Below are 27,374 nucleotides of genomic sequence, written 5' to 3'. Positions count from 1 at the left end.
ATGGATTTGAGTACCGGAGGAGGGAAAGGTGACCCCGGCCGCAGGGGCCGCGCTCCGCCAGAGCCTATTAATTTGGAACTAATAGCGCCTAATAGGAATTCCGGGAGAAGCGGCTCTGGTTTGCAAATGAAGGAGAACACGGCCAAAAATTACCTCCCAGCTAGTTTTCTCGGGTCCCGGGCGTGCTGCGTGGAGAGGCAGCGTGATACAGCAGCGAAACCCCACGGAGCATCGCTGCCCTCCTACCCAGCACCGGCCGGGGATGGCGAAAGGCCGTGGGGTAGCTCGGGGCAGCGGGGCCGTGTCCTATCCCTGCCCCGGGGCCGGGCTGGTGTTCGCGGGTGGCCGCAGTGACGCTGGGCCGGGTGGTGCCCAGCACCCCTGGCAACGGGCTGCAGCTTGTCCCAAACAGCCAGCAAGCCATGGGCATGCACGGACGCCTCACCTTCCTCCTCCTCCTCCTCAGCCTCTGTGCCCCAGGTAGGCACTTCAGGTTCACAGCGTCAGGGGCACCCTTTGCCAGACTCTTTGGTGTGGGACCAAAAGGGGAGGGACAGGAGACAGGCTCCCCTCGGTTGTCCCCATGGGGGCTAACCCCAGGGTGAGCAGAGGAGCCGGCAGCAACGTGGCCAGGTTTGGGCAGGGTGGGGGCATCCTTGGGTCATTACCAGGGCATTACTGAGGCATCCTGGGGACATCACTGGGGCATATCCAGGCACCTCTGGGACATTTTTGGGGTGCCCTGGGTCACACCAGGCAGTCTGAGGTGACAATCTCCTCTTTGCAGGGACTTTCGTCAGAGCAGCAGGTAAGAGTGGGGTGCTTTGGGCACTGCCCAGGAGACCCATGCCAGCATGGGTGCCTGGGTGCAAATGCAGAGCATGGATGGGCAAGCTGTTGGTGTGAGGCTGGCCTCTGTGGTCTCCTGCCAGCCTTGCTTGACCTGCCCTGCATGGTGACCCTGAGTGAGGATGCAGCGCCAGGCACTAGTGTGGCTGAGGTGACCGTGTCCTGTAGCAACACAAGTGACAGCCCCAACGTAACCCTGCATGGCACTGAGCCCAGCCACCCCTTCAGCCTCATTACCAGCAGCAGTGACCCCGTGGCCAACACCACATTTCAGGCAGAGGTGCTGCGGAGGGGCAGGGAGTGGGACAGGCGCCCCTGGGCACCCTGCTGAGCGCTGTGTCTCCACGGCAGGTGACTCTGCATGCTGGTGCAGAGCTCAGTGCCCACGAGGTGAACCTGTACACCCTGACCCTGCGGGCCACTTGTCCTGGTGAGGACAAGGTGGAGAAGCAGCTCTTTGTGTGGGTGAAAGGGGGGCAGGTGCTGCGTTGTGATGCCCCGTTCACCAGTGCAGGTAGGAGCCAGGGGTATGGGGTGGCAGGGGCCACTGGTGCAGGCCAGCACTGTGCTCCCACGGCCATGCTGTGCTGCAGAGGGAGATGTGGTGCGGGTGCTGGCAGATGTGGCGCCTCGGACACCCCTGTATGCTGTGATGCCGCAGCCACTCGGCGGGCTGACGGTGAGTGGGGTCTGCCCTGGGGGACGCAGCCTTCTGCAGGCAGGAGCAGCCCTGGGGATGCCGAAACCCCAGGTGCGGAGGAGGGGGAGAGGGGCTCCCACCACCCATCTCTTTGCAGTTCAGACTCCGAAACCACAACACACCACTCGTGCTCACCCACCAGGGCCTGGTGCTGGCACCTGCCAGTGGCTTTGACCCCAGGAAGGGCACCCAGGTGGGCACCAGCATCCCCAGGCTGTCACAGCCACCTCCCAGCCCACAAAGGCTTAGCCTCTTGCTGGCACTTTCTGTAGCTCTCAGCTCTCTGCATCCTGCTCCTCCTATTGGGCTCCTGTCTCCCTCTGATCCCAGGAATGCTCTAACCTGTTCTCTGGCTCTTGCCCCTTCTGCATTTTGTGTCCTGTCCTTGTCCTCCTCCACCTCCCTGTTCCTGTCCCCATTCAGCTCATCCTCATCTCCATCCCTCTTCCCATCCCTGTTCCTACTCCAAGCCCCCATTCTTGTGTCTGTCCCCTTCCCTTTTCCCATTTCTGTCCCTATTCTTGTCCTCATTACTATCCTTATCCCCATTCCTATCCCTGTCTCAATCCCCATCCCTGGTGCCACGTGGGGCTGTCCCACGGCCACCCTGGCACTACCCCACAGACATTCAGGCTGGAGATCGAGGTGATGGACCGCAAAGGGCACAACTGCAGTGGAGCTGTGAGGGTGGAGGTTCTGCCATCGTGCCGTCCTTGTGTCTCCTTCCTGTGAGTAGGGCTGGGCCAGGTGGTGGGTGCTGCTGGCATCAGGCCATGCCATGCTGCCCACCTTGCCTCCAGTGAGCCGCAGCAGGCAGTGACGGTGCCAGGGGTCATTGGCCCCTTGGAGGTGGTCACACAGGTCCGTGCCAGTGGTGACAACGTCCGCTATGCCATCCTTGCACCCACGGCACCCACGTTCTTCACCATCGATGAGAGTGAGTGGAGTCGTGGCAGTCCCCAGGGCCACCCCTTCCCCATCCCCATGCCTGGTGCAAGGCCATGCTTTGTCCCGCAGTGACAGGCAAGATCCACAGCACCCACCGGCTGGAGGTGGCCCAGGAACAACTCCTGGTTCAGGCTTACAATGAACTGCACCCTGCCGACCATGATACCACCATGCTCAACATTACTGTGCAGGGCAAGGACCAGCGGGAGCCAAGCTGTGTCCCAGCCATCTTTGTGTACGGTTTGGGATGAGAGTGGGCAAAGGGGATGCTCTGCCATACCCACAACATGGGGCCAGAGCTGAGCTGCTGGCTGCCCCACTGCAGGTCCCAGGTGCCCGAGACAGAGCTCCCTGGCAGCACCCTGGTGACACTGAGGTGCACTGGCTGCAAAGGTGCTGAGGGGTGCCTGCATTATGCCCTCGAGGGGCCCCCTGCTTCCCGATCCCACTTCCGCATGGAGGGGCCACAGCTGCAGGTGAGCAGGGCCATGGGCAGCACCCAGTGCCCAGCAAGCCCAGCCCCGGGGAGCCCAGCGGGACGGTGGGGACCCTCTGACAGGATGTGCTGTCACACTGGGTCCCAGGCCAGGGTGCCCTGGGCTCCCTGCTCCCCAAGGCCTGGTTTCACAGCAAAGCGGTGGCTGCCCCATCCCTGGCAGTGCTCAAGGCCAGGCTGGACAGAGCTTGGAGCAAGCTGCTCTAGTGGAAGCTGTCCCTGCCCAGGGTTGGAGCTGGATGAGCTTTAATGTCCTTTCCAACAGAAATCATTCTAAGATTCCCCACCTTGCTCCCTTCAGCTTTGTGTCATACCCCAGCTTTGCAGGGCACTTGAGCTCTGCCTGACACCCCTTGCCCTGGCTTGGCAGGTCAGCACCACCCTGGACTATGACTCGAAGGCTGTGGCCACTGTGGGCTTTCAGTTCACAGCCACCATCGTGGTGACAGCAGGAGGGCAGCCCCCAAGGAGCAGTGAGTGCCTGTATCCCTGGAACGGTCATGGGGAAGGAAGGAAAAGCTTCTTCCTGGCCCTAAAACCAACAGATCACAGAGGAAGCATTCCTCCCTGCTGCCAGGGGGGTGCCACTGTCCCCATGTCCCTGAGCCTGCCCAGGGAGGAGCCCTCCCAGGGCAGAGCCCACCCAGCCCAATGTGGATTGTGGGGCTGTGCTGGTGGGACTGAGACACTGTGTGCCACACAGCCCGTGTGCCCATGCTCGTGACTGTGACACCCGTCAACGAATTCACACCGGTGTGCCCCAATGGTACCACCTTCACCGTGCCAGAGACAGCAGCTTTCGGCAGTGCAGTGGGGTTCATCGCTGGCACTGACCGTGACTACCCACCAGACAGCCTTGAGTACAGCCTGGAGGGGGGCCCTGGGCCTGAGCAGCCCTTCTCCGTCGATGTACACACTGGTGAGCACCCGTCCCCTTCCCCCAAACCCGCTGCACACCGTGGCACCCAGCAGCTCCTGCTGCCCTGCAGGTGAGATCCGTGTGGTGGGACCCCTCGACTCCCGACAGCACAAGAGCTACCGGCTGACAGTGCGGCTGACGGACACCCGCAATGACCTGGACCCGGCAAAGCAGCGGAGCTGCCTGTGCTCCGTGACTGTACACGTGCAGGTGCGAGTGAAAGCCCATCATCTGGTGAGCTGCGGTGGGAGCCAGCCCTGCGGTGCCATTTCACCTCCCCTGCTCCCAGCAGGCTGTGCTGGACCAGGCACCGGTGTGCACCCCGGAGGTGCAGGAGCTGTGGATCACGGCCAGGTCAGGCAGCCGCCAGCCTGTCACCCGCCTAGCATGTCAGGGCAGCCGTGATGGTACCACACTGACATACAGCATTGCTGGAGGTGAGGGGTGGCCAAGCCACAGCACAACCCAGCCCTTTACTGCAGTGTGGCACTGAGCAGACACTCTTGTCCAGGCAACGAGGATGGGCGCTTTCAGCTGGAGGGGAACACCATCCTGTACCTCCCCAATAACCTACCCGAGCCCCGCACCTTTGTGCTGCTGGTGGAGGTGTGGGGTGGCTCCGGCGCCTCCCGCCGCAGCACTGTGGTGGCACTGGTGGTGCACATCACCCCCCGGAGCACACCGATGCCGCCCAGCACCACGACTCAGCGCACGGTGAGCAGAGCCCAGGGCAGGCAGTGCTCCCAGGTTCGTGAGGGCCCCTGGCCCTCGTGAATCCCCTCACCCCACCACATCCACAGACACCGCTGAAGGAGCGTCTGGTTGTCACACGGATGGAGGCAGTGTGGCACCCACCAGCCTGGTTCGTGGCTGTGCTGACTGTCTCTGGTGCCCTGCTGCTGGCTGCCCTGGGCTGCATGGCTCAGAGACTGCTGTGCAGGTGAGCCCTAGTCTCATGGTATGGCATGGCACAGCATAGAGAGCAAGACAAGGGGCTCACAGCTGCCTTCTGCTCCTCCCACAGCAACCGAGCCCCTGGCAAGCTGCTCCTGGGCAAGAGGTAGGTGCTGCATGGCCAGGGCAGTTGTACCAGCGAGGGGCAGCCATTCATGTTGGCACAGGCTCCCAGAGTGTCCCTGAAGGCAGCTGAGCAGACACAGCACACGGCGGGTGTTTAATGTGCACTGCATTTGGCTATGGTCCATGGATTACTGTGCTGGGGAGATGTCTCTGCCCAGAACAAGGGTGCCACACTGATGAGAGCAGTGGATGCAACTTGGCCAAGGGACAGCCATGGTGGTGGCTAGACTGGGGCACAAACTGCAGTGGGCAGGTTGGGATGACACAGTGCTGGGTTCCATCACCAAGCTGGGGCCACTGAAGCTCACCAGGGGAGCCCCAGTTTGACATGGAAAACTCCCGGGAAGAGGTGTGCACTCCAAAACCCCTGGGAGGATGAATGAGGGGTGACAGGAGGTGGAGGGGAGAGCCCAAGGAGGACTGGAGCCAGCCCAGCCTGTGTCAGGTGCGTGCACAGTGAGGAGGAGGATAACAGCTGGCTCTATGGCAAAGCTGCCTCAGGATGATGCATGGCTGGGTCCATGTTCATTAGCCAGTTTGGGGCTCCAGTGCTGGGTGGCACTGGAGCTGTAGTGGCCATGAAGGAGAGAACACTCGGGCTCAGCCCCTGTGGGTAGCTCTGGCAGCTTGGGGGGCTCCAGGGCTGCAGCTCCCCCAGCACAGCATCCTCCGAGCACAAGATCAGCGCATGCCAGCACATGGGGAAACAAGCAGATGTGGTGGTGGACACTCTTGCTGCTTTTTAGCACCAATTGAAGGCGGTGGTGCTTTCGGGAGCACAGCCCCTGCCGCAGTCCCCTTCGGTGCCCGGGGGACACATGGGCTGGGTAAGGGGACCATCAGGTAGGTGGATGATGGGCTCACGGGGCACAGCTGGCAGTGCAAAGCCTGGCTGGCAACCTACTTCCAGCAGCACCCCTCAGGGTCAAGGCCAGGGGCCCATCTCCAACAGCATGCTATTACCTTCCTCTTTCTACCCTCTGCAGCCCCTGGGATGTGGTGGAGCAGAAGGGGAATGAGGTGGAGCAGGGCAGCTCCCATGCCAGCAGCCTGGTAAGTGTGTGCCATGCTGGTAAGGGCATGTGCCACTCTGGGGGTGCAGGAGGGAGCCCTGGGGCCCCTCAACATTCTCTCCCATCTCTACTCCACAGGAGCAGTTTGATGGCCGTGCCCAGGACCCTCGTGAGTGCCCTGTCCCATGGCCCTGGCATTCTTGGGCTGCATCCCTCAGGGCAGAGGGGTCTGGAGTATGAGCAGTGATGCGTGGGCAGCACTCATGGGGCAACGGCTGAGTGCTGCCTCCCAACTCAGGCACCGGCAGGGACTACCTCTTCAACAGCAAGACTGGGGCACGGCGCTGGATCTGAGCGGCTTGACTTGGTGAGGGGCTCCCTGTGATACACAGCTCCCCGAGGGCCATGGCAGCCACAGCACTGGTGAGGCCATGGGGCCCGGGAGGAGGACAGGATCCCTCCTCTGTGGATCTGTGCAGCCCCAGAGCCAGCGCAGACCTAATAAACAGTGGTAGAGACTGCACCCGCTGCTGTGATTGCCGTCGGGAGTGCTGTGGCAGTGCAGTTCTGCCGGCGGCTGTCCTGCCGTCCCCAGTCAGAACGAGGATGGCAGTTGGGGCAGCACCGGCCTCAGGCTGGAGCTCGCAGGGATATATGTGTCAAGGGCTTTGGCAGGGTCTGCGGTCACGGCAGCACCTCTGTAGGCTCTGGATGTGATCCAGCTGGGGCAGTCCTCCACAGACACGTGATGTGGGGCAAGAAAATTGAATCCCGGCTGATTTTGAGAAACTTCTGCCCCGTGTCCGCTGCCTCCTTCAAGGTCTCCCTTGCTCCAGCGCTCCCCGGAGCAGCTGGTGGGAGGCGGAGCCGCTGGCTTTCCTAGCTGGGCGGAAAAGTGCCTCAGCGCACAGGCGGGTGGGTGCGACACGCCGAGGGGTCAGCAGGGCCCGGCGAGCCGCGCTCTGAACGGCCCGGAGCCGGGCAGCGCGGGCAGGCGGGAAGCCAGCCCTTTGAATTTCAAAGGCGCGCCGCGGGGGGCGGCCGCGGCAGCTCCCGGGAAGTGAAGCGCGGGCGGGAAGGTGGGGGGAGACTGATCTGGGGGCGGGTGGCCGAGGGGAGGGCGAGGCAGTAGTAGCGAGGGGGTCACCGCGCGAGACTGCCCGAGGCTCCCGCACCCGGAGCCCACGGGAACCGCGGCCGTGCGGCAGTTGAGCCCTTTAATGTGCCGGGGCGGTGAACAACGGCCGGGCGCTGCCCAGCGGAGGAGCTGCTCGGGGACAGGCCGCAGGGGGGGAGGCGGGGTTTAGCCCGGCTGGACCCCGCGGGACTCCCCGCACCGAGCGCGGCCGCGGCACTGCCCGCGGCCCGGCGGAAACAACGGGCAGACCCCGGGACCCCTCCTGGGCAGCGCGCCCCCAGCAGACCGCGCCTCGCAGGGCCGCCAGCGCCCATTGGCCGATCTCGCCCCCCCGCCGCGGCTAGCCAATAGGACGGAGCAGCCCTAGGAGAGGCGGGGCCGTGGGGAAAGTCACGTGTGCCTAACGTGCGAGGCCATCAGGAGGCAGTCCGCGCACGGAAAGGGGCGGGGCGGCTCTGCTCTTGAGTGACGGCGAATTCAACCTCTCAGCGTGCCCGGAGCGCCCCCTTGGGGCGGGGCTCAGTTCAGGATTGGTTCAAGAGGCGGCGGGGCGGACTTTGGGCGGGGCGGTTGCTATGACGGCCAGCGCCGGGGCCCCGCCCCCTCGGGCGCCGCCATCTTGTTGTTGATTCGAACGGCCGGGAGCGGGCGGCGGTGGTGCTGGGGGCTCGGTGTCGCCAGCCCCGGGCTGGGCAGGCAGAGCCGGCCCGGTGAGCCGCGGCGGATGGTGGCCCGGGGCAGGCTGAAGGGCGGGCGGCGGAGGACTGACCTGGGCACGCTGCCGCGCGGGGAGGGAGCGAAAACCTGGCGCGCTGCCGTGAGGGGAAAGCCGGGCGCGGCCCTGTGAGGGGAGAGGGGAGGGCCCGGTGCGGTTTGATTGGGGCAGGGGGAGTCCGGCTTGGCCCTGCGGGGGGAGAGGGACAGAGGCGCGGCCCGGCTCGGGGTGAGGTGGGGGGGACCGAGGGCTGTGCCGGGGAGGGAGCCAGGGACGGGCCCATGGGAGCGGGGATCAAGGCGCGGTGTTTGTGGTGTGTGCGGGGGGCACTCGGGTGTGCAGGTCTCTTAGGCAGTATAGCTGGGGCGGGAGGCTCGTCCCCCAGCGTTGTAAGAGCTCTCGGAGCTGGGCTTAGCAAGGGCAGCCCCATGGGCAGGGCTGTTCTGGCCCTGCCTTGGCCTTGCCTGGCAGGCAGCTCTAGCCTCCCCTCCCTTTGTGTCCTTCCCTTCCACAGAAGCTGTGCACAGGAAGGAACTCGGCAAACCACGGTGCTAACATGAAGCCAACATGGTGAGGAAGTTGATGGGGTTGGGGGCTCTTCCTGTGTCCCAGTGTGTTGCCACCGCTACAAAGGAGCAGGTGCAGGTGGGCTCTGGTAGTGCTGGGTGCCCCAGTGGTTACTGGAAGGTGCCTGGCAGTTCCTGGAGGTGAATGTGCTCATGGGTTTGCAGACCTGGACTGAAAGCAACCTTCGCTGGTGTTTCCAAGTAGGATGTGGATTAGGAGAGGTGATAGTGACTCCTGTTCAGTTTTCAGCTACTCTGAATTTAAATTGGTACCAGACTCCATGTCCCTCCATCGTAAAGCTCTGAATCAGTGGGGAGGGCTCCCATTTTTCTTCCCAGTAGTATGCTTTAGTGTGTCCTGCCATTCTCACTTCAGCCTGTCTTGGTATGTTTCTGCTCTGTCTTTTCTCCTTTCAGTTTCACCTAGCTTAACTTGGTATTCAGAGTTTCCAAAGCTGAATTCCAAGTTTGGCCTTTGCTAACGAAGCACTGAATGGTGCCAGAATGATGTGGGCTTGGGTTTCTGTTCATTCTTAATGTAATATTTCTATACGCAGTAGTTCTGTTTGTGTAGACTTAGTTGGTAGCTTTTGTGAATAGCATCACTGTGTGCTTCATCATCAAGATGACAGTACTGGGAATGTCCTTATAAAAATATTCTAGAAAGCAAAATCAGATGTGCTTTAGGATCCCTTCTCATGGCACGTTGTGTAAGTGAACTGACCTGCAAGTTGTTCTTTATTGCATTGCACATAGTGAGAAGTCAAGGTTAGAACAGCAGGCACTCAGAGGTCAAAAATGCCCAGGTTGAAGCAGTACCTGTGTCCTTAATCAGCTGATTAACCGTCTCAGCAAGCACTATGATTTCTTCTTAATCATGCAGTTGCAGGCTATTCCCATTGCATTTGAGCTGCCTGGTTTGTTTCTTCTCTTCTTTCCTCCCCCACGTATAGAGCTTATTCATTTTGCATAAAATTATCAAACTGAAAATGTGACCTCGTTCAGCTTGACTAGTGCAGGATGATGAGGCCTGTACAAGCTTGGAGCTGTTTGTTGACCATCTGCTTACAGGACACAGTCTCTTTGGTTCAGTGGATCCCCAAATGTTTGTTAAAAGGTCTGATCACTTGTCATTACAGATATCAGGTTTTAGTTGATTTCTCTGAAGGTGGTTGTGGATCTGGTGGGTGCTGACTGGCACACTGGGGGAGGGGGTGGCACTGTCTTACGGCCTCCATTGGAATCAGAAATGTAGATGGTAAGTTTGAAGTTAAATACCCACAGCATGTGCTCTAGAGGAGTATTTCTTCCATTTGTGGTTGAAATGCAGATACTGAAGCCATAGAAAATCTGACAGAGGCCTTGTTTGCAATGCCCATTACTTGGGCATTCACTTGGTGCCATCACGTTCTTCAGTCCACCCATCGGCGATTAGTTTGCAGCATGTTGAGACGTACATCACAGTTGAGTGTTGATGCTGGGATTTATAGTTCTCAGAACTTACTCTTTGGACTGGATGATCTTAAAGGTCTTTCCAACTTGGTTGATTCCATAATTCTATGACTGCAGCCTGATTTGTTTACCCTTGCATTTGACAATGGCACACTGTCAGTCTTGGTGCTGGACAGGATTTAGGTTTGAACTTGTGGAGTTTGTGTGTAGCAGCTCAGTAGAGCTGTGGCTCTGCACTTGCTTGTTTGTATGATGCTACTTGCCTAGGAACAGCTGCTTTTATTTGTGACTTCTGTCTTTGAGAAAGAATGTATGAAAACCAAGCCTAGTAAATCCAAGGGGTCCCTGGTGAGCTCTGAAATGGGTGAGCTAGAGAAAAGGAGTGAACGTAAAGAAGAAAATGTGACAGAAACCTCTGCAAGAATCGTGTCAAGTATTTATATTGCTTCCTGTAAACTGAAGGAACCCTTCAGATATATGGAGGAGAAGTTAGCAGTCTTCTTCTTTTTTATTCCTGATGTGACAGGAATGCAGAGCAGGATGCTGGCAAGTGTTTAATATCAGGTTTGTTGCTGCTGTCATAGGGGTGGTGGGGGAGGAAGAGGAAGTGTTTATGCATGGCTGCTTAGTTTCTATTTTGCAGGCATCGCCTGTATGCAGTACTTGTGCTGTTCTGATGTGGCAGCAGCTGTTATTTTTGGCTTTCCCAGTGTGCTGTTCGGGTGGATGTACTTTCGAATAGATGCAGTTCTCTTAATTGGCATGTTGAGGTGCCTGTGCTTCCATATGTAGTCCACATAGGTGCAAACTACTCTGCAGATAGTATTAAGATGCAAGTAATTTGCCTTCATTTATCTGTAAGCTTGTCTTTGTGCATTTTGAATGGCATTAACTGTGTATAAAAGACAAGGTTCTTTAAGCGTTCTTTTATTTTGCAGAACTCCCTGTCAGTATGGGGTTCAGTTTAATTCACAATAAATGAATTTATCCCCTTCTCAGGTAGTAAAGGAATAAGCTTTGATATGATAGGGTACCTCCCCATCTATATAATGCTATCCATGGAAGTCAACAGTAATGTGATTTTTTCTGTTAAAAAATAACATGGGCGTAGCTGCCGTAATTATATTAGTAGAAGATCTGTGTCAACCCAGTCTGGTAAAAGCAGTGAAAAAGGTCATGAGATCTTATGTGTCTCTGCTGGTAGGATGTTCCTACACATTTGAGACCTCTGACAGATAAGCTGTCTCTGATTTAGCTTTTGTAGTTGGAAAGGTTATCTTCTTCACCAGCTGTCCTGCTTCTTTGCCAAATGCTACCTCCCTTGTGTTAGGGCCTACAGCAGTGCCTGCTCAGATGCTGCAGGTCAAGGTAGTAGGCTTCAACTGTTTTTCCTTAATACCCATCAGTGTCTTGTGAGCCAGACCAGGTGAAGAGCAGGCATGCATCCTGTTTTACTCCAGCTGCTGGCCGGTAATCTTCAGCTGAGGGATGGAGGAGGCAGCTGGGGGCAGTGGTTTCCTCAGCCGCAGTGGTACCTTTGGTAAAGAGCATCTGGGAGCCCAGAGGAATCAGTGAGAGTATCTGCATCCTGAAAGGAGCTCACTGTGATTTCTGGTCCTAGACTTGAGGGGAACGTGTGCTCTCAAAAGTTCTGAATTGATGAGCAAGTAAAGATTTAAATAAAAGCTGATTTAGCACTTGCTAACTCATTTCCATACAACATCTTGCAGGCTGACTTACTTCTGGCATCCTACTCCCTCTTGATTGTGAGAGGTTGGCTCCATATTCCAGAGGAACAGAGAGAGCTTGGGTGACACCTCTAAGGTAACTTTTCTCTGTTTTGCCCAGAATACATTTGCAACCACCTTAAATATCATGCAAAGAAAAATAAGTTGCTTCCTTTTTGCCTCTCACTTTGTAATTTTACCCATTAAGTAAGTATATGTATCTACCATTTGTGGGAGGTACACTCTTTATCTTTGGAGGATACTACAGAAATGCCTAAGTAAGTGCACTAGAACAGAGTGAAAAGCTCAGTCCTGTTCATTTACCAAATTGGTGTCAGTTTTTTGGAGTAAAAACTAAGCTTCCAAGGTTTGGAACCTAACTTTTGTGCTCTAGCAGTTCTGGCCATTTAGGTGGCTGAATTGCAGCTGAATTGTCTTACAGTGGTTTTGGAACTCTGTCATTGTCTGGATTTTATTTTTTCCTTTCTATTCTGAGGTTAGCTTGCTGAAAGTGGATAGGCTGGCTTCATAGTCTTCCAGGCTGAAAGGGGTTACTTTGTGCTTTCTAAATATGGAAGAAAGTCTGGCATGTCCGTTTTCTCCCTGTTCTTTATCAGCAAAGATATGACTAGGTATTTGTACCTGTGGTGTAAGCATTTGTGTGCCAGCAGACTTGAATATCCTCGTTTCCTTGAGACACTGCATTTAAACAGTGGTTGTGTCACACAGTTCACTTCTCTGCTAGGAGGTCCTTGACCTGTGTGACTAGTGGTTGGTTTGAAGTGCAACAGGTAATGACCAAAGGTGCCAAGCTCCACAAGTACATTCCCAGGATAGGAGCTATGCAGTACCTTCTTTATGGGGATGCTCCTGTGTCTTTGTCACAGCTGATTCAACTGTGATCTAAAGGTGAGCTGTTGTATGACTCGAATATTCTGCTGTGGCATCCTCCCCTTCATGTAGTTCTATTTTGAGCTTCATTTTCCCCATTTTTTTTTTAACTGACACAGTGGGTTTATGCAAAATATCATGTAATCTTTAATTCTGATCGGTACTGTCCACTGCTGGTATCAAATTATTGTCAAGGATTTAAAAAAGTGAGTTTAGAAATCTTAAAAAGGCACAAGAAGGTAGGGCTGGTTGTTTGTTCTGTGTCCTTTGACAGTAATGTCTAAGCAGCTTAAGCACGTGTGGGGAGGCAGTCATGATCTCATTACAGCTAACTATAGGTGATAAGCAGCTTTGAGCACCAAAATCAGTGCACCAGTGAATGCAGATGTCAGTGAGTTATTTAAAGCAGGAAGGATTTGGGAGAGAAGCCTAAGGGGACTATGTACTCCTGTGTCTTAGTCAGTGGCTGAATTGAACCAAAGAGTAACTTCAGTGAAAAATGTTGGAGCTGTTGCAGAAGAGGAGGTATTGTGCTCTTGGTTTGAGTATTGTTATGGAGTATAAATAAAACTGGAAAGGTTCTAGAGTTTTGGAAGGCTCTCACAACACCTACTGACTCTAGTGGAAGGTATATTTCACTTTTCTAAACTGTGGTCTGTGTGTGAAGCTACATGGGAGATCTGAGGAAGGGGTCGACTCTCATCCACAGATAGGGGTGGGGGGAAGACTTTTTTTTTTTTTTTCCCAGTCATTTTGAGTCTGACCCAAAAGAATTGTTAAAGCAGTCTGAAAGTCAGTTTGTGTTGAAACCGTACTTGTGCAGGGTTTTTCAGATAGTTTTATTAAACAAAACCCCCTCACACCTCCCACAGTAAAACCTACATCAGTTTAATCTGGAGCATGCATATTTTGCTTGGATTAAGTGTGAACATATACAAAATTATTATGGATACCTGTACTTCGAATTGTTTGATTTGCTTCCCATTTGGACCAAATATTGTGTTTTTTTCATACTGTGCAAGTGGTATTTTCTTTGAGTACAATCTTTTATGTAATTGAGGTCTTAATATTTCATATTCTTACCACAAGTGTTGACCTGAATACACTATTAAAATTTGAAGGTAAGCTAAATCTGAACCAGAAGTGTTACTAAGCATGCTTTATGCATCTTTTTGCTCTGTAAAGAGCTGAGAGAAAACCTCTGATTCTGTTAGGCAGACTGAATAAATGCCACTGTTGTGTACCATATGTAATCTGAATAGTTTTCACTCTTCTTCAGGTGCTATACATGTTGCTGTGGTTATTTTTTTATATTTAATTTTCCTTCCTGTAATAGCAGCACTCAGGGTTCCTGTTTTTCCCCTTAATTACTCTGCTTTTGTTAAGATCCCAGGTATTTCTCTTTGCTTGGTCTGTTCACTACACATGCAGCATCCTTAGGACTAACACTTTTACACATATTTCAGCAGATGAGAATGCAGTGAACCTGTTAACAATTTCAAAAACCAAAATCCAGTTGTCTTAATTCGGATTTGTAAATGTATCTTGACTCAAATATTCTTAGTAAAAATAGTCATTGTATCACTTGCCAGCCAAAAGTAAACCAAGCTCTTTATTCTCTACAGTTAAAATACCTTCCTTAGACCTGGCAAGTAAAAGTTACAGGTGAAGCTTTTCCAGACTTTGTGGGTTTTTTTTATACTTCATCCTCTTGTGACATGACAACCGGAAGAAAATTCAGAACCCTTTTAAAATTCTGATAGGGTCAGTTGTGTGATGGTGAGTTTGGCAGTTTGACTCTTCTTGTGTGTGCAGAGCTGTTTCTCTTGTTTGAAGTTTGCTATTGTGCAATCTTCTTATTATAGTTGAAGAAAACTGTGTTATTTTTCTACCCGTAGTGCTTGTTAGTTTATCCTTCAGTCCAAGAGGGAACACTTCTGGCACTTGTTACCACACTGTATTAAACTGAAGAAGAAAACTAAAGAGTAAATTTGCTTTCCCTAGCTATGTATGGCTCATGATGTATTGTAACCCAGGTGGCTGTGAGAGTACATCTGATTTAGCAGATTGGTGTTTTGTAGAAGCTCCAACATGGTCTTCCAGTATCTTGAGAGGAATTTAAGGTTTTGAAAACTCAAGGTAGCTTTTACACATGAGACAGACCTGTTATGGTCTGTGTCTTCCAAATGAATGTGCTGTGTTTTTTTTAGCATACAGAACAAAAGTAATTTATATACATATATATATATATATGTATACACACACATGCAGGTGATGCACTTATATGCAAGCCAATTTGTTAAACCTGATCTGTTGTCAAATTATTTTCTTCTTCCTTTGGCTTTACAGCTGTGTTACTTAGCCAGTGGCCTTGGTTGTAAGTGGCACTCCAGAAAGTCTGTTGGAAAGGGCTTTGAGCTCTACTTCAGCAGCTTAACATTTAGATAAGATATTGGAAATCTGTGACATGTAGAGTGCTTACAAGAACTTTTTTGCAACTCCTGCAGTAAATAGGAAGTTAAATATAGGCTTCATTTGTATGATCCTTTACTTCATTTGGAAAGGAGTAGTTTCTTGTTTCAGACCAGAACTCGCTGGTGTGTTAGCATATTCCAAGAGGTCTGCTGCCCTGTGTCAGTATGTAAGGAGAGTAATAATGAAGATTTTGGGTATTAAAGGTCTCTTTCCTTTGGAAGGAGCTTAAGAAATACATTAGGATGAATTGTGTTCAGGGACTGCTGCTTTGGCATCTGGAAGCTCCCTTCTCCCTGGATATTTCCTTTAGCGAAGCCAAAGTAACATTGGATCCCTTGAAAGTGTGTGGCTTGCTAGAAGAAGGCACCAAAGGATGGCAGTGCTGGCTGCTGCTCAGGTAAAATGATCTTGCAGACATCTTTAAATGCCAAGTTTTGGGTTTTTGCCCTTCAAAACATGTAAGCTCTTGCCAAGCTTGAAGCTGTCCGATTCATGTATCTTCTGAGAAGATAGTCTCAGGTGCAGATTGTCTTTCATTTTCCCTCTAGCGGCTGGGGGGCATCTCTGTTAATTCTTTGACCTTTACCTTCCAGAGCACACTGCAAGCTACAAAACAACCATGAGGTATTTTAACAGTTTTAAGATTTTCAGTAGGAGTGATTGAATCTTGCAGATTATGCTGATCCCCAGAAGAGTAACAGGATAACAAAGCTCTGATGAGAATCCCTTCCATGACCCTGTGTTGTGTGCCATGTATGTTTTGCCATATTGGATTTTCTAATGTCACAATGGATGTGGGAATATCCTTGTATGAAATTCTCTTCAAAGGTGCAGCTAATTTCAAATTAAATCTGCTGCCTTAGCTCTAAGGGCCATCAGATACTATATAATATATTTTACTTAAGTACTAGCTTTAGTGCACTGTCTTTGTCTAAAATGTTTGCTATGACAAACTTTTAAAGTTACTTCCTATTTAAAACCGAAATGTTGCACTTTATCACCATATTTTCCATGTCATTGTCTTGTAGCACTTGAGGTATTTTTTTTCTTCCCACCATGGAGCTCAGATTTTTCTCTTTCCTTCTCTTTTCCTCTCTTTTTTTAATGTGGGTCGACTGTGCAAGAGGATGTACTGTATGTGACAATGTACCTTCATTTGGTACTTTCTCATGGAAAAAATCACAATGAAGTGTCAAGCTGGGAACTTACAGCTCCTGTGACCCTTAAGGGAAAATTAAACTGGTATCAAGTAGGGGGCATGGATTTGTAATGTGATTATGTGGCTTTAACTCCCTGTTGACGTGCTTCTAAGGTCATTTCTGCTACAAACGCTTGGGACAGCTGCATTAATCAGCACGTTCATTCTCACCTGGTGCAGCTCTGCCAGTGGAATCCCTTAATGTAGATAGTTACAGGGATAAAACTGCACTTTTAAAATGAAACTTATTTGGCTGGGGGTATTGAAAAGGTAGATGGTGATGTGCTTTTTTGTCATTGGGACTAGCACTTTTTCCAAAGAAAGAAGGTAGAAAAGTAGGGCCCCCAAACACGTCTTTTCCAGCTGAACTATTTTTTTAATCGGCTGTGTAAAAATAGAAGGGGTTGCAGTGGGAGAGGAGAGCATCCTCTGTCAGTTAGTCTAATAAAAGATTTTTACCTATCTCTACAAACGTTTATTTCAGAATGAGTCTAATCTGCAGTTCTCTTTTCTCATACAGTCCATTAAGCTGTGTCCTGAGCATTGACATAATCTGTAGTAGTGTACATTTGACTGCCTTGGGTTTCTCTGTTCTTTTTAAGATGCTTAAGAAAGCCCCAAATTTTGTTTAGTACCAGCATCTTGGAACTATGTTAGCAGAAGAAACCAGTTGGTAACAGCTGCTCCTTGTGCTTTTGGCACGAGGATTTGTTTACCAGAGTGAAGAGAGTTTGGTCGGATAATCTTGCCTTTATGCTCTTAAGTCTTTCTGAGGAACTGATGTGCTCTTAGGTTGTCTTTTTCTGTTTCTGCCATTTGAGCATTTCAGCCAAACAGCACAACATTCACTTGAAAGAGGTGTCCGAATTTCAGTCTGTATTGATGAACAGAATTCAGTTGTTAATAGACTAGGAGAGAAGATCTTAAAAACTTGAGAATTTAATTATGAGGTAAGAGTAAGTTGAATTGGAGTGCAAGGGGGTCATGGAAAACAAGATCACAAACTGCAGTCTTTTCAAACCAGTATACAGGTCGTTTAGTTGACTGTCCTGCTGTTCCTTTTCTAAATGCTGTTTTGCCAATGGCTGAAGTGCCTCAGGACTGAATGGTTTGACGAGATCATGGAAACGTCAGTGGAAACACAAAAACCTGTAGCCTGTTGCTGGTTCTTTCCATTTGAATGACGTTGGGTAGATTATGGTTATCTAAAAGATCTGTTAATCAAATCAACTGTGTGCTTTGCTGACCTGGTAAACTTCAGTGAAGGGATGTAAGAATTGCTGGATTTCTCCTGGCTTTAAATGTTTTAACAGTGTTCAGCCAAAAGCTGGGCTGTCCACTAAAACTGCGTGGTGCCATTTGGGACCTGCCAAATGCAAGTGTTGTCAGCTTCCCCATGTAGAAAAAGACAAGCGTAGCTGAAGCAAACTGTTTGTTCTGCTTTATCTTCACAGTAAGACAGAGAAAATTCCGACACACAAACCACTCCATTTGCTCTCAAACTCCATTCTGATTGCTGAAATGCCCTGGTGTATCTCTGCCTGCATATGTGAGATTAAAGTCCTCTTGGGTGGTGAAATTCCAGATTGCATGAGGATGTAAAGCTTAACTGCCTTGCTTTACATGGAGGAGTAGGTGAAGCTCACGCAGAGAATATATTAAAGTCAGTACCAACATTTTTGTCCAAAGCTGTTGTTTGTGTATCACCTGCAGTTTTGGTAGAACTTCCTCAGGTCAGGATGCTACTCTGTTGTGGTCTAGTGGTGACAAGAGAAAGAGATAGAGCCCATGCCATGGGTTCTGTTTATTTCTGTCCGCAAGTGAGAAGATGGGTGTAGTACTGATGTTTGCTTGTTTGGATCTTAATCTCGTTTTCTTTCTAACAGCAGAGTTGTACTGGATGGGCACTGCTACAGGTTTCTTGAGGACAGAGATCCATGAGTCCTCAGTTCCCTTATGAGAGCCAGTTGCTTGGAATGCCATTATCTAATGGTGTTCATTTCCACCATAATTAATTCTCAGACATCTTAGAGAAAGGGCAACGTATAGATCTGAGGAGGAGATGGATCAGAGTGGTGTCACAGCCCACAGCATACTGTAGGAATTGTAAAGCTGCTTTACAGTGAGCATGAAGTGAACCAAATTAAATGCTGGTTTTGAAAGGCCTTAGGGTGAGATTAGCATGCTTGTGGTGGTTCTTCACGGCAAGTTTGTGTTTGGCTATAATCCATAACTCTCAGACTTGATAGGTTTAAATCAAGATGTTGTCCTAATTGCTAGGAAACAAAACATTTGTGCTGCTTCCTGTGCATTCGAGCCAGCTTCTTACCGGCTGACTTTGCAAAGGGAGGGGAGAGCATGGAATGTGTTGTTGCTTACAGTGTGCTCTTTGGACAGAGTTCCTGGATCTCTGCTGCAGGGTCAGTCTCTTCAAAATGAGAAACATTTCTCTTCACAGATCCTAAATGGCTGCTTAACAGTAGCTGTGCTCCACTGCTTTGGAAATTCCCTTCTCCTTGTCACGGCTGGGAGTGGGATGTGGGGTCTTTGCTTAGCTTTCCTCCTCAGTAGCTCACATCCAAACCAGAGACAGAAGTAAAGTGTGTGAGTACCTGCTTAAGTTTTCTGAGCAGCAGAGTATTGCAGGGCTGCATTCCGGAGGTAACGGTTTGAACTTTGTGAAATGCAAACATGTATGGTCAAACAGTAGCACAATGTTCTCTTGGTAGCAGTGGTAGGAAGAGGCAGGTAGGAGAATTTTTCTCCTCTGGCCGGAATGAGGTCTGTTTGCATTTTGCATTTAAGATCTCAACGTAAGTATGTGGGGTGGCAAGTCACTGCAAAGGGATTTTTGCTTAAGTCAGGTCTCAGTCAGCAGCTTAATAGAATGTGTTTTCTGTAACTTATGGAGAAGGCTTATGAGCAGTTAATGCATATTATGCAGTTTTTGCTGTAGTTGCTATACTTTATTTATTTTGGGGAAATAAGTAGTAGAGATACTGGGGTAAAGAACAGGGGTGCACATCTGCATTGTGACCTGAGAAATGAATCAGCTGAGTCATAACAGAGCCGTAGTGAATTGTCAGGCTGTTTTCTGGCAGGCATAAGTTTGTCAGTGGCTTTAACGTATGGGTAAAGAAAATCCACCTTAAGTCTGTCTCTGCAGCAGAAGGACATGTACTTAATATCCATGGCTTTGCTGAAGGAACTCCTGCTTGAGGCAAAAGTACTTTCTGGTTTTCTTTCGGTTGTTTACACAAGTAAACAATTTTATCATTGGAAGTAGATATTGAAGTTTTCAAATCCACCTTGTTCCCAGAAGGGGGCAGGGGAGCCTTGTGCGTTCTGGAGTCTGATAAAACATACTTTTGTTTGCTTGTGTTACACTTCCGTGCTTGCTTCCAGGCACAGCAGGCACTAGCATTGCTTTGGCAGTCTGAACATGGCACAATGAGATGCCTACTCAGTGAAAGGAGCCTGCAGCAATGGCTGAGGCTGCAAGCGTTTTGTGTCCTTTGGCTCTCCTGAGTCTTGGGGTGCATTAGAACAGCTTTACATTTTCTCCTGCCATTAGCCCGTATCTGATACACTGAGATACTATGCTTCAGAATATGGAATCATCATAAAGCATCTCCTTTTCTATACCTAGAGCTGTCTGGCTAGTTGGCATCTAACTGGGTAAAAAGTCTTACTCCATTGTCTGGATTTTTCTTTGTGATTACAGCTGAAAAGAAGCTTCTCAATGAAAGTTTCTTAGGAATTTTCAGGAAGGCCTAGGTTTGCTCTTTACAGAGTCTACTTCCCTTTATTGGCCAGGGTGAGCGAGTTTAGCAGAGGGAGGCTTTTTTGCCACATGGTTTAGAAATGGGGTCATGCAGCTCTCCAGCAAGTTGGTTTTACATCCTGCAAAGAAACCTGTGGTTTCTTTAACAACGTGAAATACAAGCAGAACAAACTTGGCTGTGTTAATCTTCATTTGTGTATTTGTGTTGTCGAAGCAGCTACTTTCTCTCAGGACAGTGCTTATTACAACATCCCTGATAATTCTGATGTAGCTTTTACCTCTTCATCTGCAGTAAAACACTAAACAAAGACTCTGCTGAATAAGGTGGCTGAATGAGTGACAGTTGGCACAGAGTTGCTTGAAGTGCTTTTTATGCTTGTCTTTGGCAGTAGGGTCTAGGCTCCTGTGTTTAGAAGCAGGGTTCAAAGAGGAAACAGGAATCGGAAGCACATGCAAACAGAGTGAGAGATTATGTGAGAGAATTTGAGCCATGTGAGTCTGTGGGTCCTGATGGGCTGCACTCAGAAGTGCTGAGCTGGCTGTGTCATGGTGATGCCAGTCTTGTCCATGTTTGAAAAGTCATGGATGTCTCTGAACAATTGATAAAAACAAAACCCAGACTGGTTTGTGTTGGAAGGGACCTTAAAGCTCATCCAGCTCCATCCACCTGCCACAGGCAGGACACCTTGCACCAGAGCAGGTTGCTCCAAGCCCCGTTCAATGTGGCCTTGAATGCTGCCAGGGATGGGGGGGCCACAGCTTTTCTGGGCACCCTGTGCTAGTGTCTCGCCATCCTCACAGTAATTGCACTTGTCTTCAGAATAGTCTCAAAGGGACTACAGTATAAGGACCTACAGGCTGGTCAGCCTAACTTCAGCCATGTGGACAGTTGTGGGTCAGGTCCTTTTGGTACACCTTTCTGGGAATGTGACTGGGAACAGTCAGTATGGATTTACTGAAAGTTATTCTGACCCACCTCACTGTCTCCTGTGATAAAATAACTGGACTTAGGGATGAGGAAAAGCACTAGAGGCCATTTAGCTTAAGTTTAATGAGTGGTTTGATACCAACTGTATCCTGGGCTGCATCAAAAGGAGCGTGAACAGCAGGTCAAAGGAGGTGATCCTGCCCCTCTACTCTGCTCTTGTGAGACCTCACCTGGAGTATTGTGTGCAGTTCTGGTGTCCTCAACATAAAAAGGACATGGAACTGTTGGAAAAAGTCCAGAGGAGGCCACGAGGATGATCGGGGGACTGGAGCACCTCCCGTATGAAGATAGGCTGAGAAAGTTGGGGCTGTTCAGCTGGAGAAGAGAAGGCTGCACGGAGACCTCATAGCAGCCTTCCAGTATCTGAAGGGGGCCTATAGGGATGCTGGGGAGGGACTCTTCATCAGGGACTGTAGTGACACGACAAGGGGTAATGGGTTAAAACTTAAACAGGGGAAGTTTAGATTGGATATAAGGAAGAAGTTCTTTCCTGTTAGGGTGGTGAGGCACTGGAATGGGTTGCCCAGGGTGGTTGTGAGTGCTCCATCCCTGGCGGTGTTCAAGGCCAGGTTGGACGAAGCCTTGTGTGGGATGGTTTAGTGTGAGGTGTCCCTGCCCATGGCAGGGGGGTTGGAACTAGATGATCTTGAGGTCCTTTCCAACCCTAGCTATTCTATGATTCTATGATACTGTCTTCCAGGATATTGGTGTATGCAAGCGGAGACATTACAGTCTGGGTGGGCGGAGTATGAATTCAAGCACATCAGGGAATTCTGAAGAGTAAATGGAGTCAGAGGAGGATGACCTGGTGATTCATGGAGCTCTTTCCACGCAGCAGGATGATAGTTTCTGAAAGTAGACTCTTAATCTGTCTTTTATTTCTGAATGTCATTCTTCGCCACAATGCGATTAGACGGATGGAAGACAGAGGCTGTCTGGTTGCATTCATCAGTCTTGTTCTTTATCAGTGAAGAAGATTAATCTGTATTTTCTTGGGGTATGGGGAGGGGTGACATGTATGCTTTCCAGGATTGTCTTGTTTTGTTTTTCAGTGAGTTACGCATGTGTATGTGATAGCCACTGAATTATAGTTGAGTACAATGCATGGCGGTTTTGGATTTCAGTTATACCTAACTTAAAGTGCCCTGGTGGATGTGTGTGGGATGCTGACATCTTTGTAAAGAAGAAAAAGTCGCTCAAAATGTGAAGTAATTTCCTTTTCAGCAGGTTACAGCCTCTTTACATTTGACTTGCATTCTAGTATAAAAGGTGAGTTGGAGGTTTCCATCAGTCCAGATCTACTCTGTATTTTGATTTCTCTTCAGTGTTCCTAAAATAAGAGGGAGTACTTGATAATCTCTTTGGGGTTACAAATCTGGAAAAAATATTGTTTCGTTAGAGCTGGACAGGCTTTGGTTTATCTGCTTGTGCCCAAGGAACTTGCAAAATTCATTGTATGATGCTTGCTTGGGGAATTTTTTCCCCCTTTCTGTTACTGCTGTTACTGCTTTACTGCAGCCAGTGGTACGCTTTGGCATTAAGAATTCAGTTTAAGCTATCTAGTGTGGTGGTGTGCTAAATTAAGGTGCCAGTTATGAGTGAAGAGGTTAATGGTCTTATATAACATTTGTCTTGAGGTTTTTTGTCACTGCAGAATTAAATATAGCTATTAGAAGTTCTCTTTTGTCCTAGTTGTGGGTTTTTTCTGTGGCAATCAATCATCTGCTGTAACTGACTTTTTTCTTTTTTTTTTTTTTTTCCCAAAGCTCTTTTTTTTTCCATTTTAAAAGCATCATAACTCAAAAGTTGAGAACAGATACTAAGAATCCAAGTTCACCACAAGCTGCGTATGTTTGCCTTTCAGTTAGTGGTCTCTTGGAAAGCTGTAGATCATTCTTATTTTATCAACTACTTAAGGAATGTAATCTGAGCTCCTCTGCGTCTACAGCTTTTGTAATAATTCTTCACAGTTTTAGCTCCTTGGAGCTTGTTCTTCTGTGGTTAACCCTGTACCTTCTCTGTATAATTAGTAGGTGAAACTCCTACTCTTGGCTTCACTTAGCTATTGCACTGTGCAGCCTAAACTAGCCAAAACCATGGAGTGTTCTTACAGATGCATCTGAGATCTTCTCTTGGGTGAGTCACATACTTCTCAGAACATTTTACCATATGTCCTAAATCGGAACTAACTGTATCCGTTGGAATTAGCTTATATATGTGTCTAATCTCATCCCAAATCTCCATTCACAGGGATTGCATCCTTGCTGGCAATGTGTTCCTACCTGATAAGGTTTCTCTTCATATTTAGTCTTTATAGTTTTTGTAACTGTGGAATTCATAATGCCTTTTAACTTTGATTACTTTATGAAGGAAAACCCATACGTCACCTGCATGGCAGCATAGATTGCTGTACATCTGTGCACTACTAAGTAGCAAGGGAAATGATTCCTGATTACTGCTGGCTAGGGATCATTCAAGGCTTCCTTCATAGACTCCATTCAGAAGTGTCCAAATGGTGTTTTGTTGGAAGGTACCAAATCCAAAAGAACTGGTGAAAAAATGTCCTTAAATTCTTGGTTCCTGGTGTCATAGAATCATAGAATAGTTAGGGCTGGAAAGGACCTTAAGATCATCTAGTTCCAATCCCCCTGCCATGGGCAGGGTGACCTCACACTAAACCATCCCACCCAAGGCTCTGTCCAGCCTGGCCTTGAACACCGCCAGGGACTGGAACATTCACAGCTTTTTGGGCAACCCATTCCAGTGCCTCACCACCCTTACAGTAAAGAATTTCTTCCTTATATCCAATCTAAACTTCCCCTGTTTCAGTTTTAACTAGGTACCCCTTGTCCTGTCACTGCAGTCCCTAATGAAGGGTCCATCCCCAGCATCCCTATAGGCCCCCTTCAGATACTGGAAGGCTGCTGTGAGGTCTCCACGCAGCCTTGAGGTTTCCACGCAGCCTTCTCTTCTCCAGCTGAACAGCCCCAACTTTCTCAGCCTATCTTCATACGGGAGGTGCTCCAGTCCCCTGATCATCCTTGTGGCCCTCCTCTGGACTTGTTCCAACAGTTCCATGTCCTTTTTATGTTGAGGACACCAGAACTGCACACAATATTCCAGGTGAGGTCTCACGAGAGCAGAGTGAGCATAGAGAGAGAGGGCAGGATCAGTTCCTTCAACCTGCTGGTCACGCTCCTTTTGATGCAGCCCAGGATACAATTGGCTTTCTTGTCTGCAAGTGCACACTGCCGGCTGATGTTCATTTTCTCATTGACCAACACCCCCAAGTCCTTCTCCACAGGGCTCCTCTGAAAAACAAAGATTTATATAATTGAATTTGCTGCAGTCCAGTCCTTGGCTTGCCATTTTAGATGCCAGTGTCCTTATAGTGCATCGCTGCTCCTATCTTCTTGAAAGTACACCTGGGCTTAGTGCTTGTCAAGACTCTCTTTGGTCTGGTACATGAGCTGTGGAGCTGCGAACTGCATTCACTAGACCTGGCCTAGTTTTTTACCGTATCATGGTCTCTGGTTTTCAGTTGTTCCTTGATTAGATGTCTGTCCTAGAGCAGTTGGGAGCCTGCATGTGCAAATAAGCTGGATCGGTATTTGAGCAGGAAGCACTAAGCAGAGCTGCAGTAGGGTGTGTGGCAGCCACAAAGCAGAGTCCTCACCAAACACCACTGGCTGTGGCTTTCCCTGCGTGTATTAGAGGTTCTATTTAAAGTCCTGATCTTTGAACAATGACCTTATATAGTGTTCTAATATCTCTCTGCTGATAGCAGTGAAAAGACAAGACTCAGTATTAATGTGTAATACCAATGGGCCAGTAGCTGAGCAGTGGTCTCCCAAGGGTAGGCTTCATAATCCTTTTACAGGAGAGGAAAGTCAAAGAGGCTTTGGGAGGTCACCTTCTGCAGGGTGAGAAACAATACCTGTGTGAAGCTCTGCCTCTTTGTGATCAATTTCTCTTCCTTTTTGATACTTCATCTCACAGCAGCAGAAAATAGATTTAGATGAATCCTGCAGGAATCTTAACCTCTGTAAAACGATTCTTTCAGATTTGCACCAGCAGAGACTACCTGCCAGGAGACAGCTGTGTGTAAATGGGTCAGTAATCTTACATGACAGAATTACGAAGTCTTACTCCATACAGATATGAGTTTGTCACTCGTGAGACACTTGGAGCGTGCTTTGATCTAAATGGGCCCACGTGCTTCTGCTTAGCACTGGGCAGCTTCACTGCAGTTTTACCTTTGCCTTTTTTTGTCACACCTATATTTTATTTGTATGGGAGAGATGTGGGAAATTCAGGTGTCTAAATACAGTCCTGAATTATGGCTTTACTGAATTTTCTTAGTGTTTTAAAATCCTTCAATATGTGTATTTGTTATTTAAAGAGAAATACTTCCATTGTTAGTGACTATCAAGAATGTATTAGGATAAACTTATTGCTTCTGATTTACAATGTTCTAGTGAGATGTTGTAGCATTTGCTCACAAACACACTCTTTTCTTTGAAAGGACATGCTTCCCCCCGCACCCCACCCCGATTGTCCACATGGCAGTAGTGCTGGAAAGTTGCTGTTTGTTCAAGAGGCAGCCACAGCTTTAACACTTGTGTTTTGGAGGAATGAATTGCGTCTGAAGTAGCCCAGACTGTTCTTTGAGTGTGCTGATCTCCAAGTGGCAGCATTATGACAAGCAGAAATTGATCTTGCTGCATCTCTGAGGCAAACCCATGTCTTCCAGGAATACCCTACTTGATAAATGCTATGTCCAGAGCTAGGTGTTACAAGCAGTGACAAGAGCTAGTTAAAACAAATGTTGAACATGAGGGAATAGGTGTCGGCTAAAGTCATGAAACATACCTTATGAATAAGTGAAATTCCTCTTAGAAGACCCTGCAATGTCACCAGCGTTAAGGTGCTGCAGTGCACAGTGGATGGTGAAGTGTTCAGTCTCTAGCAGATGAGGGGTATGTACATACAGGCAGTTTTTGGAGCTGTGGTGGCACAAGGCCCCTTTCATGGTGAGGCAGGGGACAAATGACTAGTTCCAGCTTCATGTTGCCTTTCATTGCAACATACTTAGCGAGGCTTTCACCTTTCTGAGTCTGACAGCAGATGGGGAGCTCTGGTATATTCATTGACAATTAGTCTGGGTAATACCAGTTGTGTGCATTACTGCTGAAACCTCTTTGATGATGGATCACTTCATGGTAACTGTTGCAGTGATTTCCTCCATAAAGCCTTTCAGATAGATCTGCTCTTGCTTCCAAAAAAGCTTGGTTGTGCAGAAGTGGCTAGCTTTCTGATGTGACTTTCTTACTAGCTTAACCAAGGTAAAGAGAGCCTTGGACATAGCCCAGGCAGCAAATTCTAAGACTTCTTTGTTGTTCATGAATCAGTGTTGGTTGTGCAATGTTGTCACTGTTCTTCCTGGCTTTGCTCCCCAGTGCTGCTTGCATATGCTGCTGCTGTTTGTCATGCCCTAGTTAATCACAGCAGGCTGTTTCTCACTCTCCCCTGTATATTTTTAGTAGCATCTTTGTGTTGAAAAAAATGCTGGTAACAAATTAAAGATATGTTTTTGAGGAAATAGGGCATTTTAAATATTAATGGTGTGTTGTGGAAAATTAAAACATAAAGAATTAGATTAAAAAATGGTACAAAAGTGTTTTTGTATAAATATTCCATAGTCCTGTTGCGATATTTTGTCTGTGTTGCTTGAAGTTGAACCTTGCCTTTAGCCACAGGTTGTCACTTTCCTCCCTTGTTTTGATTCTTGGGGGATTGTTAAACCTTATGGGCTGATTAGTTAGGCACCTGATCCAGCTGAAAACTAAAGGGGTTTTGTTTTATATGTTGCTGTATTAATTTCCTACCAGGTCAGATACTTAATCTAGCTGTCTGCAAGAGTGTTGATGCTGGTGTAAAGATGCCAGGAGAGCAGTGAAAAAGCTGCACCATCTTTCTGCTGGAAGCAACAACTCTGGTTTCTGTATAGCCAGGGTGAGACTGTTCCCTGACCACATGGTTGTGGGACAGTTGAAGCTGAATTAAATAGGCACTGCTCCTTTTCTGCCTGCCCAACCCCTGATGATTCTCCCCCTTTACTTTCATTGGGTACTGGCACTGAACCAGTGTAGGAAGTTACATTGATGAAAACAACTTTTTTTTTTTTTTTTTTTCGCTGGGTTAGCTTTATTGCCAGGCTGGTTTCTGAGCAGGATGAAGTGAGTGCCAGTGCTGACTCAGGAGAGAGGATGTGTTTAAAGGGTGCTGAGTTTGATTTATTTAAGCTGTTGTGGAACTGTACCCTGAGATGCACATTAAGGACCAAAGGGTAAGATTCACCAGTACCAATTTTGTTGGTTTTCTGCGTCCTCTTGGATTGATTTGACATCTACAAACCAAGGGTGCTGAACAGCT

The 27,374-nt window shown here is 48.9% G+C and overlaps 2 protein-coding genes across 4 annotated transcripts in view; both read left to right on the top strand.

Moving 5' to 3' along the window:
* Positions 1-422: 422 nt before the first annotated feature.
* Positions 423-6,412, top strand: CDHR4 (cadherin related family member 4). The gene is made up of 20 exons (XM_065687342.1): positions 423-480; positions 788-808; positions 933-1,129; positions 1,201-1,363; positions 1,443-1,528; positions 1,647-1,742; positions 2,174-2,277; positions 2,350-2,486; positions 2,567-2,732; positions 2,823-2,973; positions 3,364-3,466; positions 3,697-3,912; positions 3,983-4,122; positions 4,205-4,349; positions 4,424-4,626; positions 4,713-4,852; positions 4,937-4,972; positions 5,979-6,045; positions 6,144-6,174; positions 6,304-6,412. The coding sequence occupies exons 1-20, from the start codon at positions 423-425 to the stop codon at positions 6,357-6,359; spliced, it is 2,316 nt and encodes a 771-aa protein (XP_065543414.1). The 3' UTR covers positions 6,360-6,412.
* Positions 6,413-7,721: 1,309 nt separating this feature from the next.
* The window catches only part of IP6K1 (inositol hexakisphosphate kinase 1), a 38,913-nt gene continuing 19,260 nt past the window's right edge, over positions 7,722-27,374 (top strand). For 2 of the 3 annotated variants that reach the window (XM_065687341.1, XM_065687338.1), the window contains exons 1-3: positions 7,722-7,853; positions 8,373-8,428; positions 11,607-11,700. The gene's annotated coding sequence lies outside the window, so the exon portion shown is untranslated. The remainder of the gene's footprint in view (positions 7,854-8,372; positions 8,429-11,606; positions 11,701-27,374) is intronic. The other variant, XM_065687339.1, reaches the window with a different exon arrangement.

The sequence above is a fragment of the Lathamus discolor genome, chromosome 7 (genome assembly GCF_037157495.1).
Source record: "Lathamus discolor isolate bLatDis1 chromosome 7, bLatDis1.hap1, whole genome shotgun sequence".
Lineage (NCBI taxonomy): Eukaryota > Metazoa > Chordata > Aves > Psittaciformes > Psittacidae > Lathamus > Lathamus discolor.
This window is presented reverse-complemented; position numbering and strand designations above follow the sequence as displayed.

What these genes read in the sequence shown, in the direction of transcription:
- CDHR4 (XM_065687342.1), top strand. Translation starts at nt 423, where the DNA reads ATGGGCATGCACGGACGCCTCACCTTCCTCCTCCTCCTCCTCAGCCTC. An exon ending in GACTTTCGTCAGAGCAGCAG is followed by an intron (nt 809 to 932) that starts GTAAGAGTGGGG and finishes GTCTCCTGCCAG; the next exon opens with CCTTGCTTGACCTGCCCTGC. An exon ending in GCTCAGAGACTGCTGTGCAG is followed by an intron (nt 4,853 to 4,936) that starts GTGAGCCCTAGT and finishes CTCCTCCCACAG; the next exon opens with CAACCGAGCCCCTGGCAAGC.